An 18,304-nucleotide genomic window follows, 5' to 3' on the forward strand; every position below is an offset into this window, starting at 1 on the left:
GTGACTTAGCATGCACACCCATCCCTTTTCTTCTACTGCTCTTTTTAAACAACATGGACTAAGCCCTTAGTTGTGTCACATCTGGCCATTTTTCCTAAGCACACTGGGAATTTTTTTTTCTTTACTCTATTAATTAAGCTATACTTTGGTTACCAGAGGCAGAGTACATGCTTAGTCCTCAGGCCAACATCAGCACCTCTCAGAACCCAGACCAGAATGGCACAGTGGTTATAAGCAGGCTGTGTGGCAGCAGGTGCCAGGGTTTGAGTTTCTGCTTTGCTCCCCTAGACAAGTAACCACTGTCTTCTCATCTGTAAAGGGAGGATTTTAATCCTACCAAGAGGGCTTCCCTGGTAACTGAGACGGTAAATGACCTGCCTGCAAGGCAGGAGACCTGAGTTCAAACCCTGAGTCTGGAAGATCCCCTGAAGAAGGGAATGGCTACCCAATCCAGTATTCTTGCCTCGAGAATCCTGTGGACAGAGGAGCCTGGCGGGCTACAGTCCATGGAGTTGCAAAGATGGACACGACTGAGCACCTAAAACAGTCATTCCAGGAACATAATTTTGAGACTCATGCCCACTAGCCTCCTCTGTCCATGGGATTCTCCAGGCAAGAACACTGGATTGGGCTGTGGTCCTCTCCAGGGGATCTTGCTGATCCAGGGATAGAACCCGCATCTCTTACATCTCCTGCATTGGCAGGTGGGTTCTTTACAACGAGTGCCACCTGGGGAGCCCCAGAAAAGGAAGGACAGAGGGGTGAAAGAAAGAAAGGACTAGAGAGCCTATGGAAGAGGCCTGTACCACAGAAAAGGCTTCACTGAATGAGGTTGCATAAAGTGATGGCTAAGAACCTGGTCTAAGGAGCGGGGTTACTGGGATTAGAACTCTGGCTTCAAGACTGAGTAGGTCTGTGACCTGAGTACATCACTCCATCCCATGGATTGCCACAAACATGAAATGAGACTGGCTGCCTGTAAAGCATGTTGCCCAGGGACTAAGACTCCACACTCCCAATGCCGGGGGCCTGGGTTTGATCTCTGGTCATGGAACTAGATCCCACATGCTGCAACTAAGAGAATTTGCATGCAGCAATTAGATCAAACATGACATAATAAAGACTGAAGATCCTGTGTGCTACAACAAATACCTGGAACAGCCAAAACAAACAAACAAAGGCATGTTTCCCAGTGCTTCTAGAATACAGCAAAGAGTCTGATAGGATTATTGGTAAGGATTTACTGTATAGCACAAGGAGCTATTTTCAATATCTTATAACAAATACAATGGAAAAGAATAGAAAAAAAAAGAATAGATATACACATATATGTGCATAACTGAATCACTTCTGTGTACACCTGAAACAGAATATTGTAAATCAGCTATTTGTTGCTGTTATTTAGTTGCTAAGTCATGTCCAACTCTTTCGTGACCCTATGGACTACAGTCTGCCAGGCTCCTCCATCCGTAGGATTTCCTATATAAGAATATTAGAGTGGGCTGCCATGTCCTCCAGGGGATCTTCTCGATTCAGGGATCGAACCTGCGTCTCCTGCATTGGCAGGCAGATTCTCAGTACACACTGAGCCATCAGGTATACTTCAATAAAAGAGAGTCTGATAGGAATTAATAATAATTAATAATAATAGAAATAATCCTTGGCTATATTAGGGAAAGAGCCCTTGCATTGGGAGGCCCTCAGACTCACTGCTGGAATGCCTGTGGGATCAGACGTGGTGCTTCAACAGAGAGGGGAAGAGCCTGGGGAAGGTGAGGGGAGCTCTTGGAGGAAAAGGGCTTTCCAGAAAGAAAGGGCAGTTCAGCGGGTCAGGGGGTCAGGAGGCACAAGTCCTTGTCCACAGCTTGTCCTGGCAATTACAGGTAGCCTGAGGAGTGTTCACTGTGGGGGCTCAGTTACACTACCCTTGACCCTCAGATCTCTCTGCCTTCAGTCTCTCTACTGAAACTGGCCTTGACTTTCTCTTTTATAACACTGCTGTCAATAGAGCATGGCTAACATTCCCCAAGAGGGGAGATGGGGCCAGTCTATGCCACTGCCCAGGAATTGTGACAGTGACAGCCGACACCTGCCTGGCAACCAGTGTTGAATGGGCACTGTGGTGAGGTTTCTTTTTAACTCTCACAACTATTACACTTGGGGGTGGTCTTGCCATCCTCTTCTTGGACTCAAGGAAACCAGTGCTCCCTTGAGAGGCTGAAACCCAACCATCTACATCCCAGAATGCAAAACCAAGAGGTGAAGGAGGGTGGATTTGAACTCAATTCTGCCTGCCCTCTGGGACTCATCTTTAAATTGTCAGGTTTCTGGGTGGGGACTCAAGTCAACAGGACAGTATTTTCCTCAAAGGTGAGCCACCATGAAGTGCTTCCCAACATAGGAGACCCACGAGCAGAAGAGAAGAGAGATGGGGGGATCTGGGTGAGGTAAACAACAGTACTCAAGTCATGACCAAAAAAAAAAAATGAAAGTGGATGGAAGAAATAATGGCAATGTGGAAAAACACCATCATGGAGGCATAAGAGCAATGCAAAGGATGAGTGAATCCTGAGAAAAATGAAGCTTCATGGGGCAGCGTGAATGTTCACCAGACGCCAAGCTGGTTCGCACATGCCCAGGACAGCCTGTCATCCCAGTGCCACCAGCCCCACTGGATGCCATTGTATGGGTCCTCCTGTCTGTCCCCCAAGAGGAGCCAGTGCTCTTGGGTTGAGCAGAGATAGAGCAGCTCCAACCCCAGAGGTGGGCATCGTGCCCAGTAAGAGGAAGTGAAAGTTGCTCAGTCGTGTCCAATTCTTTGCAACCGCATGGACTACTCAGTCTGTGGAATTCTCCAGGACAAAATACTGGAGTAGGTAGCCTTTCCCTTCTCCGGGGAATCTTCCCAAACCAGGGTTCAAATCCAGGTCTCCTGCATTGCAAGTGGATTCTTTACCAGCTGAGTCACAAGGGAAGTCCAAGAATACTGGAGTGGGTAGCCTATCCTTTCTCCAGGGGATCTTCCCGACCCAGGAACTGAACTGGGGTCTCCTGCATTGCAGGCCTGGTAAGAGCAGATACTTAATACATAGAAGGTAGATGAAAGAACCCAATGAAGAAACAAATGAACTGCATAGCCTTGAAAGGGAACTGTCATAGTCTCTTAAGGAACATTAACTGTGGATACAGACTAATTTATGATCACACCATATTCCACAGGTTCATGGGCTGTGAAGGAAGTGGGGATCTTAGTTAATACAGTCATTTCTATCACTGATTCTGGGGGTGCCCAATCCATCCCTTAGGTAAGTAGGGGAGGAGGAAATCCTGGTGGGAGGCGAGGCCCATGGAGCTGATTAGTCTTCTGGAAATGAGCACCTACCATACACTTGGCCCCAGACTGGCAGCCTTGGGCCCACTGTGGTCTCATCACTACAGAGGATCCATCCCCTAATCTCTGCTCTGGGGACCCAGGGGAGCTTCTAGCACCCTCTCACGGCCAACTTTGAGAGCAGTAACCACCAGGCTTCTGTCGGCCCATCTTCAGAGAGCTAATAGGCAGATGGTAACACCTCCTTTGTTAGAGAAGGTGATAGTTTGAGTGAACAGGCAAGAAACCATCAGCACAAACAGCTAGGACATGGAAGCAACGTAAATGTCCATCAACAGATGAAGGGATAAAGAAGCTGTGGTACATATACACAACGGAATATTACTCAGCCATAACAAGGAATGTGCCTGAGTCAGTTCTGATGAGGTGGATGAACCTGGAGCCTATTATACAGAGTGAAGTGAGTCAGAAAGAAAAAAAACAAATACCGTATTTTAATATATATATGGAAACTAGAAAGATGGTACTGACGAACCTATTTGCAAGGCAGCAATGGAGATGCAGACATAAGGAACAGAGTTGTGGACATGGGGTGGGGGGAGAGGGTGGGATGAACGGAGAGATTACCATGGAAACATATACACTACCATGTGTAAAATAGGTAGTCAATGGGAATTTGCTGTCTGACTAAGGGAACTCAAACTAGGACTCTGTGACAACCTAGAGGGGTGGGATGGGGTGGGAGGCTCAAGACGGAGGGGACATGCGTTCATGTTGACGCATGGCAGAGACAAACACAATATTGTAGAGCAATTACCCTTCAATTAAAAATAAATTAATTAAAAAAAGAAAAAACCATCCACACAGGAACTGAGCATCTAAAGTGAAACCCAAGTGTCAGACGGGTATGGATCAGTTAGGGCAACCCAGAACCCAATAGTTCCACTGATTCTTTAAAGATCACCAGTTCCTTACAGCCCCTCCAAGGAGGAGCAGCGTAGTTGTCCATTAGCTGGTTTAAAACAAGAACAACGAGTCCACAAAAGAATGCTTAGCGTCTGCAAGCCTGCAAGTTCCTAACTGGGGCCACCCTAGTCATTTCTCAGCATCAGGAGTGTGAAGTCGGAAACATGATCTCCACAGGATTGGGAGGTGGAGAAAGGAGCTTGGGATGCAGCAGGCTCTCATTCAGCCCCAAATGTTACATCTTTCCATGATGGCAGCAGAGAGAAAACGACTATGGAAATCAAGAGTTCTTAGTAAGCAAACAAGACGTTTTTATAACTTCACGCTAGCCTTCTCTAGAACCTTCTCTGGGAGCAGGCTACCACATCCCAGTGGTGGCCAGGGAGACTTCATTTGGCATTCACAAAAACACTAACGAGGAACTTCCCTGGCGGTCCAGTGGTTAAGACTCCACGCTCCCAGTGCAGGGGGCTCAGGTTCAATCCCTCATCAAAGAAGAGCCCACATTTCATGTGGCACAGCAAAACTAACCAAATAAAAAATATGCAATTCTAAAATAAAGAAAGAAAGAAAGAAAACAACAACAACAAAAGCAATACCAAAATAATAATAATAATAAAAAAGCCTCCAAAAAATAGGAAAAAACAAACAAACCACTAACCATGGGAGAGTTCATTCCTGGGAAGTCTGAAAAGAGAAACAGCAGTGTCTAGAAAAGATGATGAAGCCAAACACTCAAGCTGACATACATACATACCTATCTCTAAACTTTCTAATGCTACTTCTGGAAGTGCTGGCATTACAGCAGGCTGCTTCAGCATTTTTAAAATGCTGGTGTAAATATCAAAGAGTCATGTCACACACTCCCAACCTTATTTCATCAGTAGGTCACCTCCCCCATTTTATCTTATATGCAACGGCCAGGGAAGTTATCCCCTGGTATAGACCCCCTAAGGGACCTCCCTCAGCTCTGACACTTGTTTTTTAACTGGGAGCTCACTTAGAATCTCCTGGGAAGCTTTCAAGATATTCAGATGCCTGAATCACCTCTCCCACAGCCCCCTTCCCCACTGTAGACTCAGAGAATCATTTGTAGGGATGGGGATCCTGCATATGTGTGTTTCAAGAAAAGTCCACAGCATTTTTTTTTCATTTCTAAAATATTTTTTTTCTTTTATTAACTCCTTTTTTGAATACTAGCATCTCATTTCTGAGATTTTCATTTTAAAATAAGTTTTATCTGCTTTATTTAAAAAAAAGAAAGCCCACAAGTGACAATGACACAAATCCCTTGTTGGGAAACAAGGGCTCATAAAATAAAGTCTAGTCTCACTAGAGGGCAATGAGAAGACCCTCAATAATTCATTCATAACTTTACCAAAGACTTACTGGGCAGCTTTGGATACTAGGAACTCAGCTGGGTGTGGGAGCTGAGAGCAGCCTGTCTTCTAGCATGATCTTCTCTAAATCCTATTCCCCAAACCATGCACATCTCGGGCATCCCAGCCCAGAAGCCCCTCCTCTCCCCTCCACCCATGGGTATCCTGCTCATCCTTCCAGATCAGGCAGAAATGCTGCATCCTTCACGCACCTGTTTTCGAATCCTTCCTCTGGGGTCCTCACGGCATCCCTTCGAACCTCCCATAATCCTCGCCACCTTTGAGCCTGTACTGTGGCAACACTTCACAACTGCCTAAAGAGCTGACCTGAATAAAAGAGTCCCGGGATCACAGAAGTCTGAGAAATGTATAATAAACAAAGTCAGCCAGCTTTCCTCACAGCTGGCCTTCTCAGAGCCTTTAACACAGACACAGTCTATGAATCTCCAAGAGCATCACAGCATACAGTTTCCCAACTTATTTACCCATGGAACCACTCCTCCCAGTTTTGTTGCTGAACTGTACTTCCTTGGGCATTTCAGAGGATTCGCCTTCCAAGGAGCCCCCACTGGGAAATGTTGTCTTCTAGTTATTCCCTCCCTCCTTCCCTTCTTTCCAAAAGCACGAGGGGCATCCACAGTGAACCAGGCGTGGTTCCAGGTGCCCTCACCTATGCTCATTTCAGGAACTTTGTTGAAATCACTTGAGATGGGGAGCTGTGGCTGAATAACAGACATAACCCCCTGTGTGTCCTCCATCAAAGACGATACAAACACAATGACACCATTGACCAGTCCGGCCCCTGGGGACCTGTAAAAACAACTCCTCTGACACGACTACATCGGAACCACAGCCTGGCACAGGATTCCAAGAGGTTGGGAACGCAGACGGTTTCCTGGGCCATGGAATCAAGAAAGAAGACTCTAACGGGAAATCTGCATGATGGGGGAGCACAGCTCAGAAGACAAATCGCATGATAAAAAACACTCAGCCATTCAGCCTGCGGAACAAGGACTCGCAGATCACTAGGCTCCTCACAATAACGTTATGCTGCAAGGCACAGGCCTCTAATTAGGAAAGATGTAGCAGGAGCCGACTGCTGGCTCAGACGATGCAGGCGGCTTGGCAGAGAAGCCAAAGCTGGAGGCATGAACTGGGTCCCGGGGCTGAACGAACGAGCTTGGGGCCCCCAAGGAAGAGTGGGAAGTGCAGGGGTGGGGGCCGGTGAGGATGCACTCTGCCCGAACAGCAAGACACCTGCCAGGAAGACGGGCAAGCCAAGACCTGCACCCAAAGGCACAGGGCAGGTCAGCGGAGCTGCTGGGCCGGCAGGCTCCCTGATTCAGAGTTAGGAACAGAGTCTCCTCCATGCATAGGAAGGTCACCTGGGAGCCAGCCACGACACTCAGCCCAGGTGGAGCTCCTGCTCCTGGAGGGAAATTAAACGGCTCAGAATAGCACCATTCTATGCAAAACTAAGAACTCTCCCACCGGCAGGAAAAATGGACATGAAGGTTGATTATGCCCAGCTCCCAGGCAGAATTCCTTGCCCCAGCCATTTAAGAGATAACTACTAGGAACAACCGTGGAGAAGAACAGGCCCCCTTAAGACAGTAGCTTTCCACACACATGCCTGTATATACTTACTCTTTTCTTGGGTTAGGGCAGCAGCTCGCTAATCTGACTGCCGCCCCTTCTCGCCTCATTAAAGGTGATCTCTTCCTGTAAAGTGTCGCGCTCGTTCTTTTTCCAAACCTCGCCTTCTCTAACTCCCTTACCCTACAGCTCCACCAGCCAGCGTCTGTGAGTGCGTCCAACACAGGCCCAAACCCTGGGAGGGGCTGTGGGCGACGGCGGCTTTGGGAGCAGCAGCAAACGGTGCTGAGCCGGGCAGTGCCTGTCCAGCCCTCCACGTGTTGTTTTCAGTCACTCAGTCGTGTCTGGCTCTTGGCAATCCCGTGGACTGCAGCATGCCAGCCCTCCCTGGCCCTCACCATCTCCTGGAGTTTGCCCAAGTTCACGTCCATGGAATCGGAGATGTCATCCAACCATCTCATCCGCTGTCTCCCTCTTCTCCTTCTGCCTTCAACCTATCCCAGCAGCAGAGCCTTTCCCGTGCACTTAACCCATCGTTTATCAGATGGGTACTGAGCACCAGCCACGTACTGGGTTGGCCAAAAAGTCTGTCAGGGTTTTCTGTAACATCTTAGGGAAAAACCTGAATGAACTTTTTGGCCAACTCAGTACAAGGGCGTGGGCAAAGAGATGTGGTTCCTGCCTCATGGAGCTTCCGGGGGAGGTGATAACACCTACAAAGGTCACACTCTGAGCATGACACAGACAGCAACATGCCGTGGATGGGGTGCCCTAGGGGGTGTCAGGAAAACGTCCTCGGGGAAATGATGTGTGAGCTGACGTCTGAAGATGGGATCAGAATCCCCGGAATGGGAACAGCAAGTGCAAAGTCCTGGGAGCGAGGGATCCTGGGGATACAGAGGACCAAAAGGAGGCTGGAGAGGTGAGGCTGGTGTGGCGGGAACAGGGCGGCATGTGTGGGAAGAACCTGGGGGGGCAGAGCCTCATGGGGCTGGTGGCATGTCAAGGGCTCAGCCTCTGTCCATTGGGAATAGATGCATTGTGCACACATCCTAGGGTGGCTGACAGCTTGGAGGGCTGAGGACAGACTGGAGCGTGAGAGACCATGCGCAGGATGTCTGAGAGATATTTAAGTGCCAAAGTCAACAGAACCTGGTGATGGACGGCATTAGGGGTATGAGTGGGGAGAGGGCTATGGAAGGTATCAACTCGGGCAGATTTCATTCCCCTAAAAATGAAGGTCCTCTAGAGTCGGGCTCTGCAGTTTCTCTGTTGGAGAGGGAGCAAGTAGACATGGGCTTCCCTGGTGGCTCAGACGGTAAAGAATCTGCCTGCAATGTGGGAGACCTGGGTTGGATCTCTGGGTTGGGGAGATCCCCTGCAGAAGGGAACGGCTACCTGCTCCAGTACTCTGGCCTGGAGAATTCCATAGACTATATCGTCCATGGGGTCTGAAAGAGTCAGACGCGACTGAGCGACTTTCACTTCACGACTGAGCCACAGTTTTGGTACACACAGTTGAAAAGTCACTTAGGACCCACTGATGCCACTTTTGTCTTCACAGAGGGCCTGTTTATTGTCCAAAGGTCAAGAAGTCGGGCCCTGGGACTTCCCTAGTGGTCCAATGGTTAAGAATCTTCCCCACAATGCAGGGGACATAGGTTCGATCCCTGGTTGGGGAACTAAGATCTTATATCCATTGGATCAACTAAGCCTGCACACCACAATTAGTGAGTCTATACACCACAACAGAAGATCCCGCATGCTGCAACTAATACCCGAGGCAGCCAAGTAAATAAATAAATGATTAATAAAAAAATTTTTTTAAAGAGAAGATAGGCACTGAGGCCCTCCCACGGCTCCCACAGCCTTTTCTTTCCAAATGTAAGCTTTAATTTCCTTGTCTGTTAAATGGTATAGTATACCACTTGGGGCTGGGAGGGATTCTCATGGGGCTGGGAGGATTAAATGATAGTGTATGGAAAACAAACATTAACTGCTATTGTCTGTACGTGTGTGTGCACATGCACACACGTGCACATTGGCAAGAAAGTGTTCCTTTATTTACTCATTCATTCATTCAACCCCATCACCTATTAATACATGTCAGGCAAACTGCTAAGAAAAGATGAGAAGTGAAAGGCAAAGGAGAAAAAGAAATACCCATCTGTATGCAGAGTTTCAAAGAATAGCAAAGAGAGATAAGAAAGACTTCCTAAGAGAACAAGGCAAAGAAATAGAGGCAAACAAAAGAATAGGAAAGACTAGAGATCTCCTCAAGATAATTAGAGATACCAAGGGACCATTTCATGCAAAGATGGGCTCAAAAAAGGACGGAAATGGTATGGACCTAACAGAAGCAGAAGATATTAAGAACAGGTGGCAAGAAGAACTGCACGTAGAAGAACTGTACAAAAAGATCTTTATGACCCAGATAACCATGATGTGTGATCACTCACATACAGCCAGACATCTTGGAGTGTGAAGTCAAGTGGGCCTTAGGAACATTACTAGGAACAAAGCTAGTGGAGGTGATGGAATTCCAGTTCAGTTCAGTCGAGCAGTTGTGTCTGACTCTTTGCGACCCCATGAATCACAGCATGCCAGGCCTCCCTGTCCATCACCAACTCCCAGTCTACCCAAACCCATGTCCATTGAGTCGGTGATGCCATCCAGCCACCTCATCCTCTGTCGGCACCTCTCCTCCTGCCCCCAATCCTTCCCAGCATTAGGGTCTTTTCCAATGAGTCAACTCTTCGCATGAGGTAGCCAAAGTATTGGAGTTTCAGCTTCAGCATCAGTCCTTCCCATGAACACCCAGGACTGATCTCCTTTAGGATGGACTGGTTGGATCTCCTTGCAGTCCAAGGGACTCTCAAGAATCTTCACTAACACCACAGTTCAAAAGCATCAATTCTTCAGTGCTCAGCTTTCTTCACAGTCCAACTCTCACATCCATACATGATCACTGGAAAAACCATAGCCTTGACTAGACGGACCTTTGTTGGCAAAGAAATGTCTCTGCTTTTAAATATGCTATCTAAATTGGTCATAACTTTCCTTCCAAGGAACAAGAGTCTTTTCATTTCATGGCTACAATCACCATCTGCAGTTATTTTGGAGCCCAAAGAAATAAAGTCTGACACAGTTTCCACTGTTTCCCCATCTATTTCCCATGAAGTGATGGGACCAGATGCCATGATCTTAGTTTTCTGAATGTTGAGCTTTAAGCCAACTTTTTCACTCTCCTCCTTCACTTTCTTCAAGAGGCTTTTTAGTTCCTCTTTACTTTCTGCCATAAGGGTGGTGTCACCTGCATATCTGAGGTTAGTCAAGTGGGCCTTAGGAATATTACTAGGAACAAAGTGTCAACTTTTTCACTCTCCTCCTTCACTTTCTTCAAAAGAGGCTTTTTAGTTCCTCTTTACTTTCTGCCATAAGGGTGGTGTCATCTGCATATCTGAGGTTAGTCAAGTGGGCCTTAGGAATAATACTAGGAACAAAGCTAGTGGAGGTGATGGAATTCCAGTTGATCTATTTCAAATACTAAACGGCGATGCTGTGAAAGTGTTGCACTCACTATGCCAGCAAATTTGGAAAACTCAGCAATTGCCCACAGGACTGGAAAAGACCAGTTTTCATTCCAATCCCAAAGAAAGGCAATGCCAAAGAATGTTCAAATTACTGCACAACTGTGCTCATTTCACATGCTAGCCAAGTGATGCTCAAAATCCTTCAAGCTAGGATTCAGTAGTATGTGAACCAAGAACTTCCAGATGTTCAAGCTGGATTTAGAAAAGGCAGAGGAACCAGAGATGAAATTGCCAACATCCGCTGGATCATAGGAAAAGCAAGTGAATTCCAGAAAACATCTACTTCTGCTTCATTGACTATATTATAGCCTTGGACTGTGTGGATCACAACAAACTGTGGAAAATTCTTAAGGAGAATGGGAATACCAGAACACCTTACCTGTCTCCTGAGAAACCTGTATGCAGGTCAAGAAGCAACAGTTAGAACTGGACATGGAACAAAAGACTGGTTCAAAATTGGGAAAGCAGTACATCAAGGTTGAATATTGTCACCCTGCTTATTTAACTTATATGCAGAGTATACCATGGGAAATGCCAGACTGAATGAAGCTCAAGCTGGAATCAAGATTGCTGGGAGAAATATCAATAACCTCAGATATGCAGATGAAACCATTCTAATGGCAGAAAGTGAAGAGGAACTAAAGAGCCTCTTGATGAAGGTGAAAGAGGAGAGTGAAAAAGTTGGCTGAAAACTCAATATTCAAAAAACTAAGGTCATGGCATTAGTGAAGTGAAGTCACTCAGTCGTGCCCGACTCTTTGCGACCCCATGGACTATAGCCTACTAGGCTTCTCTGCCCATGGAATCTTCCAGGCAAGAATATTGGAGTGGGTTGCCATTTCCTTCTCCAAGGGATCTTCCCAACCCAGGGATCGAACCCAGGTCTCCTGCATTGCAGGAAGACAGTTTTACCATCTGAGGTCCCATCATTTCATGGCAAATAGATGGGGAAACAATGGAAATAGTGACAGACTATTTTCCTGGGCTCCAAAATCACTGGATGATAACTGCAGCCATGAAATTAAGCTTGCTCCTTGGAAGAAAAGCTATGACAAACCTAGACAGCATATTAAAAAGCAGAGACATCACTTTGCTGACAAAGGTTATATATAGTCAAAGATATACTGGTTTTTTCCAGTAGTCATGAACGGATGTGAGATTTGGGCCGTAAAGAAGGCTGAGTGCCAAAAAATTGATGCTTTTGAACTGTGGTGCTGGAGAAGACTCTTGAGAGTCCCTTGGACTGCAAGGAGATCAAATCAGTCAATCCTAAAGGAAATCAGTCCTGAATATTCATTGGAAGGACTGATGTTGAAGCTGAAGCTCCAATCCTTTGGCCACTTGATGGGATGAACTGACTCACTGAAAAAGACCCTGATGCTGGGAAAGATTGAAAGCAGGAGAAGAAGAGGATGACAGAGGATGAGCTAGTTGGATGCCATCACCGACTCAAAGGACGTGAGTTTGAGCAAGCTCCAGAGGACAGTGAAGGACAGGGAGGCCTGGACAGGGGGAGAAGTGGATACAGCACAAGGGGAGGGATGCGGGGGCTCCTGAAAGGTGACCCAGCAAAACATTCTGAATAACAAGATGAGAAATGAGGGGTCTTAGAGCCAGGAAGGAAAATTTATTTGATGGCACAGCTGAGAGGCAAAAATGTGTCTTGGATATGCAGGCTCCCACCTGGGGGAGATGCTGGATCTTTACGAGACCAAGCATTTGTCCGCCAGCTGCCTGCTTTGTCAACTGGCTATGTGACAGTCGCCACCAGACAGGGACTTCTGGGCTGTGCAAGAAGTGACTGCTTTTCTACATAGTTCTGGAAAAGATTCTGAGATTCCCATCTCTCACCTTCTCAAAACAAAACCCAACTGATGGCCAACTTTGTAGAAACAGACCTTCAAAGCCTGCTTTGAGGGGAGAGAGCACTGGAAAGTGATCACAGGTTTGAAGCCCTCTGTCACCGAACAGGAGCTCTGTGTCCTACCAGGGTCCCCAACCTCTGGGATCTAATGCCTGATGACCTGAGGTGGAGTTGATGTAACAGTAATAGAAGTAAAGTGCACAATAAATGCGATGTGCTTGAATCACTGGAAAACTGGTGTCTTCAATGAAACCTATACCTAGTTCCAAAAAGGTTAGGGACCACTGCCGTTAACCTAATAAAGGAGCTAAGTCCTAATACTGACCTTATGCAGCTTCTGTAAAGTTACACCAGACACCACATGGCAAAACCTAGGGGAGCTGAATGACATGGCTAAGGTTGCATGATTAGGAAGTGGCTGAGCTGGATTTAGACCCAGGTGAGGAGCCCTATGGCCCTCCCAGAGCAGAAGAGGCTGTGTGTTTCAGTCCCAGCGGGGAAGGGGATGGTGTGGCTATTCTTATGCCAGCTCTTCTCAGGGACCTTTGCTATATAGAGAGTTTGGCAGGAGACATAGGCTGATGGCTGGACTAGAAACCCATTAGTAGTAGTCACGTACAGATGTGAGAGCTGGACCATAAAGAAAACTGAGTGCCGAAGAACTGATGCTTTTGAATTGTGGTGCTGGAGAAGACTCTTGAGAGTCCCTTGGACAGCAAGGAGATCAAACTGGTCAATCCTAAAGGAAATCAACCCTGAATATTCACTGGAAGGACTGATGCTGAAGCTCTGATATTTTGGCCACTTGATGTGAAGTGCTAACTCATTGGAAAAGACCCTGATGTTGGGAAAGATTGACGGCAGGAGGAGAAGGGAATGCCAGAGGATAAAATGGTTGGATGGCATCATCGACTTAAGGGACAGGACATGAGTTTGAATAAACTCTGGAAGATAGTGAAGGACAGGGAAGCCTGGTGTGTTGCAGTCCATGGGGTTGCAAAGAGTCAGACGCGACTTAGTGACTGAACAGCAAGCTCAAATGAAACAAATGAGAAACTGCAACCTACAGATCCATACAGTAATGCTAGTTTCTCTAACATGTGCAACAATGCTCAGCTTATCTGTACTCCCAAGCGTGCTGCATACTGTATGCAGACCAGTTGGGCTTTCAAGGCTGCAAATCAGATTGAAGAGTTTGGGAGTGCTTGGCAGCATGATGTGGTGCTTTTGGTGGAAATGTCCATGTAGCGGAAACATTTTATCTCAGGTGGAAAAAATGAAGGCTCTAAACCACGTTGGCCCCCTCTCCATGAGCTGGCAAGTGTAAAATTTGTTGATTCTCATAATAGCTTGCTTCTCTGGACTCTGGTTCCTGGGGATTCTTCTAGATGCACTGCCTTCCTCTCCTGCTGGGACGTCCTTTAGGTCCATTAATGGATCTGATGCCGCTGGGAATCACTAATTCTAAATTAAAAATCATTAATTATCAGAGGGGAGCCCACATATCCACAGGCTGTAACCGTGGTGGCTCTGGTCTAGGAGCCTCCTCCCTGTCTACCCACCTGTGTATTTGCCGGGTCAGGCACAGCACATCCAGCACTCACCTTGTCCCTGCTTCGGCTTTGCCCACCACATGCCTCCCCTGCTACCATACAAGCTCCAGCATGGAAGCTTCCTTGGTCACTGCTGTGTCCCTGGTGGTGGTGACTTAGCTGCTAAGGCATGTCCGACTCTTATGACCCTATGGACTGAAGTCCACCAGGCTCCTCTGTCCATGGGATTCTCCAGGCAAGAGTACTGGAGTGGGTGGCCATTTCCTTCTCCAGGGGATCTTCCTGATCTAGGGATTGAACCCGGGTCTCCTGCATTGCAGGCAGATTCTTCACCCACTGCTGTGTCCCTGGAGCTTGGCAGAGTCTCAGAAAATGGTGACTGAACTAACAAATGGGCTAACCAGAGACTGGATTGGAGCCTGAGAATTCTGAAGCTGTGACATCCTCCAGACGTGGCTCAGCTCTGTCTGGGACGACCCAAGCCCTGCCTTCCCTGCCTGTCTGTTGTATTTCCATAATGCAGGGCTGCCTGGCACTGGCGTTGTCACCACCTTAGGTCACCTTGCTGACTTGCTGGCCTGTCCCTACACTGGATAGTGAGTTCTTTGATGGCACAATTGTATTTTTTTTTTAATCTGTGTATCCCCAGAGATGAAAGGCAAGAGATTACAAGTATAGGTCTTACCATGAGAACCTCAGGAAAGCAAGTCATTCTGGGGTGAGGAAATATTGGGTTGGCCAAAACGTTTGTCCAGGTTTTGCCGTTACGATGTTACAGGAAAACCCGAAGGAACAGTACTGCCAACCTAATACCTGGAAAGGCTACCACCACACCAGTCAGAGTAGACACTCTGACCGTGGCAAGGCCCACTCTCATGCCAGCCCCAGCTGTTGCCGTGGATCTGGTCCCTGGGATGCTGTGGTCAGCTGCACTATCAGAGGGGCGGCAAGCGTCATCCTCCAGCCACCTGGGGGCTCCTGAAGGGGACCTGTTTGGGGAGTCTTATTTTATGAAGCATAGACTCCTGGGACTCTAAGCTAAGGCAACCTCAGAAGATACAAAGCAGGTGGCCTTCTCATCTAATAAAAAAACAGACTTATATTTGATGGCTCAGACGTAAACAATCTGCCTGCAATGTGAGAGGTCCAGGTTTGATCCCTGGGTCAGGAAGATCCCCTGGAGAAGGAAATGGAAGCCCACTCCAGTATTCACGCCTGGAGAAGTCCATGGACAGAGCAGCCTGGCAGGCTACAGCCCATGGGGTCACACAGTGTCAGACACGACTGAGCGACCAACGCTCACTTTCTCATCTAACAGTGCGCTCTGACCCTTAGAGAGATGTATTTTGAGATCGTCTATGGGCAATTCCACATTACGACTTTGGTAGAAGCCATCACAGGACATGGAGTCAAACAGGACACTAGGCTCTTAAATTAATGTCTTCTGGGAATTAGCACGAGTTCCTTGAATACCCCTCTGGCTACCAGGCGGTATTCACAGACAGTCTCCAAGGGCAGTGCCTGAATTCTCAAGACCAGGCTGTCACCCAGGAACCATGTTACAACTCCAGGCTCGTGGAGATGAAGCGTGGCCAGGGTAATGACCGCAGGGCCGGGGAAGGGCGGGACGGATCTGAGCTCGAGGTCACCCTAGATTCTCGCCACCGTTTTCAAGCATTTCCAGAGACAGTGCCCCTCATTAAAGCTCAGTAGAGATGCTCATCAAACCTCTAAATCAAGCGCTGCAAGCCCAAGGTGGCAGCTGAGGGCCAGGCCACCTGCCTGGTTTCCTGCAAAGAAATCACCGTCCACCTCTTTCCCACCCCAGCCTCACTGAGAAGGAACGCCCCAGCCTTGCTCCTGCCCACTCCCCAAATCTAGCATGTTCTTCAGGGCACCCAGCAAGAAGGGGTCCTTGAATTAGGGAGTACTGCACATATCTCTCAAGTGGGGAGGGGGCAGCTTTGAGGCTGCCCGTCATCACCTTCACCTCTAAGAGGCTGAGCCAAATATAGAAACCATGAGGGGGTGTGTGTGGGGGACTCCTCATTTTCATTCTGCATCACTGTTTGTGTCTCTTTTGTGAAAAAAAGATGTACTTCTTTTCCTTCTAAAAACGATGGTGAGCGCTTTGCCGCACTCTGAAGTGGGACTTCGTTATCAAGACTTGAGTTAATATTTCCTTCCAGAGGAACACGGCTCTCATCTCTAATGGAGGGGCTGGAGGGCCAGAGAGAATCTAAGGAAATGCACTCTGGATGTGGCTTTTCAAGAACGCCTGCATCAGGCAAAGAGAACCAGCTTCAAAGTCTTTTCCTGCTTTCATGTGTTTGCAAGTGGCCTGGAAGAGTTCAAAGCAGGGGCCGGAGGGGGGGGGGGCATGAAACATCCGGCTCCCTCCTTCCCTCCCCACTTTCTTCCTTCTGTGGACACATATTTATCCTACACCAGGTGCAATGTTAGCCACCGGGCTCTTAGCTGGGAGGATTTCGTCTGCTGCCCCTTCAATAAATGGTAGCCCCTTTGTTTTTCCTTTATAAAGCGCATTTACTTCTCAGGGTATCACAGCACCAGGGAAGGCAGATCACGTAAAACCAACGGGATTCTGTCTCAAGTCCCCCAGCATCCGGTCCGGAGCATCCCTCGAGAACGCGGGGTCCTTACCTCTCAGCTGCTGGAAGCAGGAGGCGCTGCTGTCTGGCTCCAGGGGGTGTCTCAGGACCCCGTTGCTGGGTTTGGGTCTCTCGTATTCTCTCTCGGGGAGCATGGCCTGCTCGCTCTCCAGGGCGGGGTCTGAGTGCGGGGGCAGAGACTGTGGGAACCCAAACATCAGGACGGACGAGAAGAAGAGTAAGGCACCGCAGAGCAGAAAGCCGCCCCACCAGGCTCCGATCCAGCGGGGGTCGTCCGGGGTGATGTCCAGATTACCTGCACCAACCAGAAGAGCGAGGTTAACAGGAGGGCACCGGGCAGGCCTGGGCGCTTGGCCGAGGCTTGCGATCAGCTGTACAGACCAGCCGGGGCTCCAGAGATGGCCTGGCTGGGGAAGACTGGACAATGGGCAGAGCAGCCCGTGGCCTCCTAGCTGAGCTTCTGGTTTTCCCCAAGCTGAAGGCTGATCGCATCCCCTCCTTAATTTTCTTGTCTCCTTTGTGCCTGTATCTGTCTAAACAAAAACAGGGAGAAGCCAGACGCCCCCTGAGTTTAGGCTGGCATTGACTGACGTGGCCGAACTGCCAAGGTCTGCTAACAAAAGCACGGGAGACAGAAAGATTCATCGCTCAAGGGTGTATTTTTACTTTGTATGTTCACCTGCACCCCCCACAAAGCTGCTAACCTGAGATCCCCTTCCACACCCCACTCTCCTAGCCTTAAACTGGTGGACAGATCATGTAGGGCAGTGCAGAACGGAAACCAAGAGCCAGGATACCTGGAAAGAAACCCTGCCCACTTCTCGCAGTGTGACCTCAGGCTAGCGATCTGAACTCTCCACGCCTCAGCCGACTGATCTGTAGAACACTAATTATTATGACGGTACTTACCCTGATCGAGTTCGGAAGATCAAATGAGCCACACCAGACACAAAGTGCTCAGAACACTGTCTGGCGCATGCTTAAGCACTTAATTGATGTGAGCTTAATATTCATGGTGAGGGTTCTATTCCTAAGCTACTAGTGTGTGTGTGTGTGTGTGTGTGTGTGTGTGTGTGTGTGTGTGTGTGTGTGTGTGTGTGTGTGTGTGTGTGTGTGTGTGTGTGTGTGTGTGTGTGTGTGTGTGTGTGTGTGTTAGCTGCTCAGTCATGTCTGACTCTTAGCGACCAATTCTCTGACTCTTAGCGACCAATTCTCCAGGAAAGAATACTGGGGTGGGTAGTCATTCCCTTCTCCAGGGGATCTTCCCAACCCAGGGATTGAACCTGGATCTCCTGCACTGCAGGCGGATTCTTAACCATCTGAGCCACCAGGGAAGCTGATGGGGTACGGGTTAATTCAAACTTCCGTGATGGCCAGTGGTCTGGGGGC

At 48.2% G+C, this 18,304-nt stretch overlaps 1 protein-coding gene across 2 annotated transcripts in view; it reads right to left on the reverse strand.

Annotated features, from left to right (window-relative positions):
* The window catches only part of SLCO3A1 (solute carrier organic anion transporter family member 3A1), a 366,445-nt gene that overhangs the window by 53,820 nt on the left and 294,321 nt on the right, over positions 1-18,304 (reverse strand). For both annotated transcript variants that reach the window (XM_065906257.1, XM_065906256.1), the window contains exon 4: positions 16,947-17,210. In XM_065906257.1, coding sequence (XP_065762329.1) covers positions 16,947-17,210 — 264 coding nt within the window. The remainder of the gene's footprint in view (positions 1-16,946; positions 17,211-18,304) is intronic.

Source organism: Muntiacus reevesi, chromosome 15 (assembly GCF_963930625.1).
Source record: "Muntiacus reevesi chromosome 15, mMunRee1.1, whole genome shotgun sequence".
Taxonomy (NCBI): domain Eukaryota; kingdom Metazoa; phylum Chordata; class Mammalia; order Artiodactyla; family Cervidae; genus Muntiacus; species Muntiacus reevesi.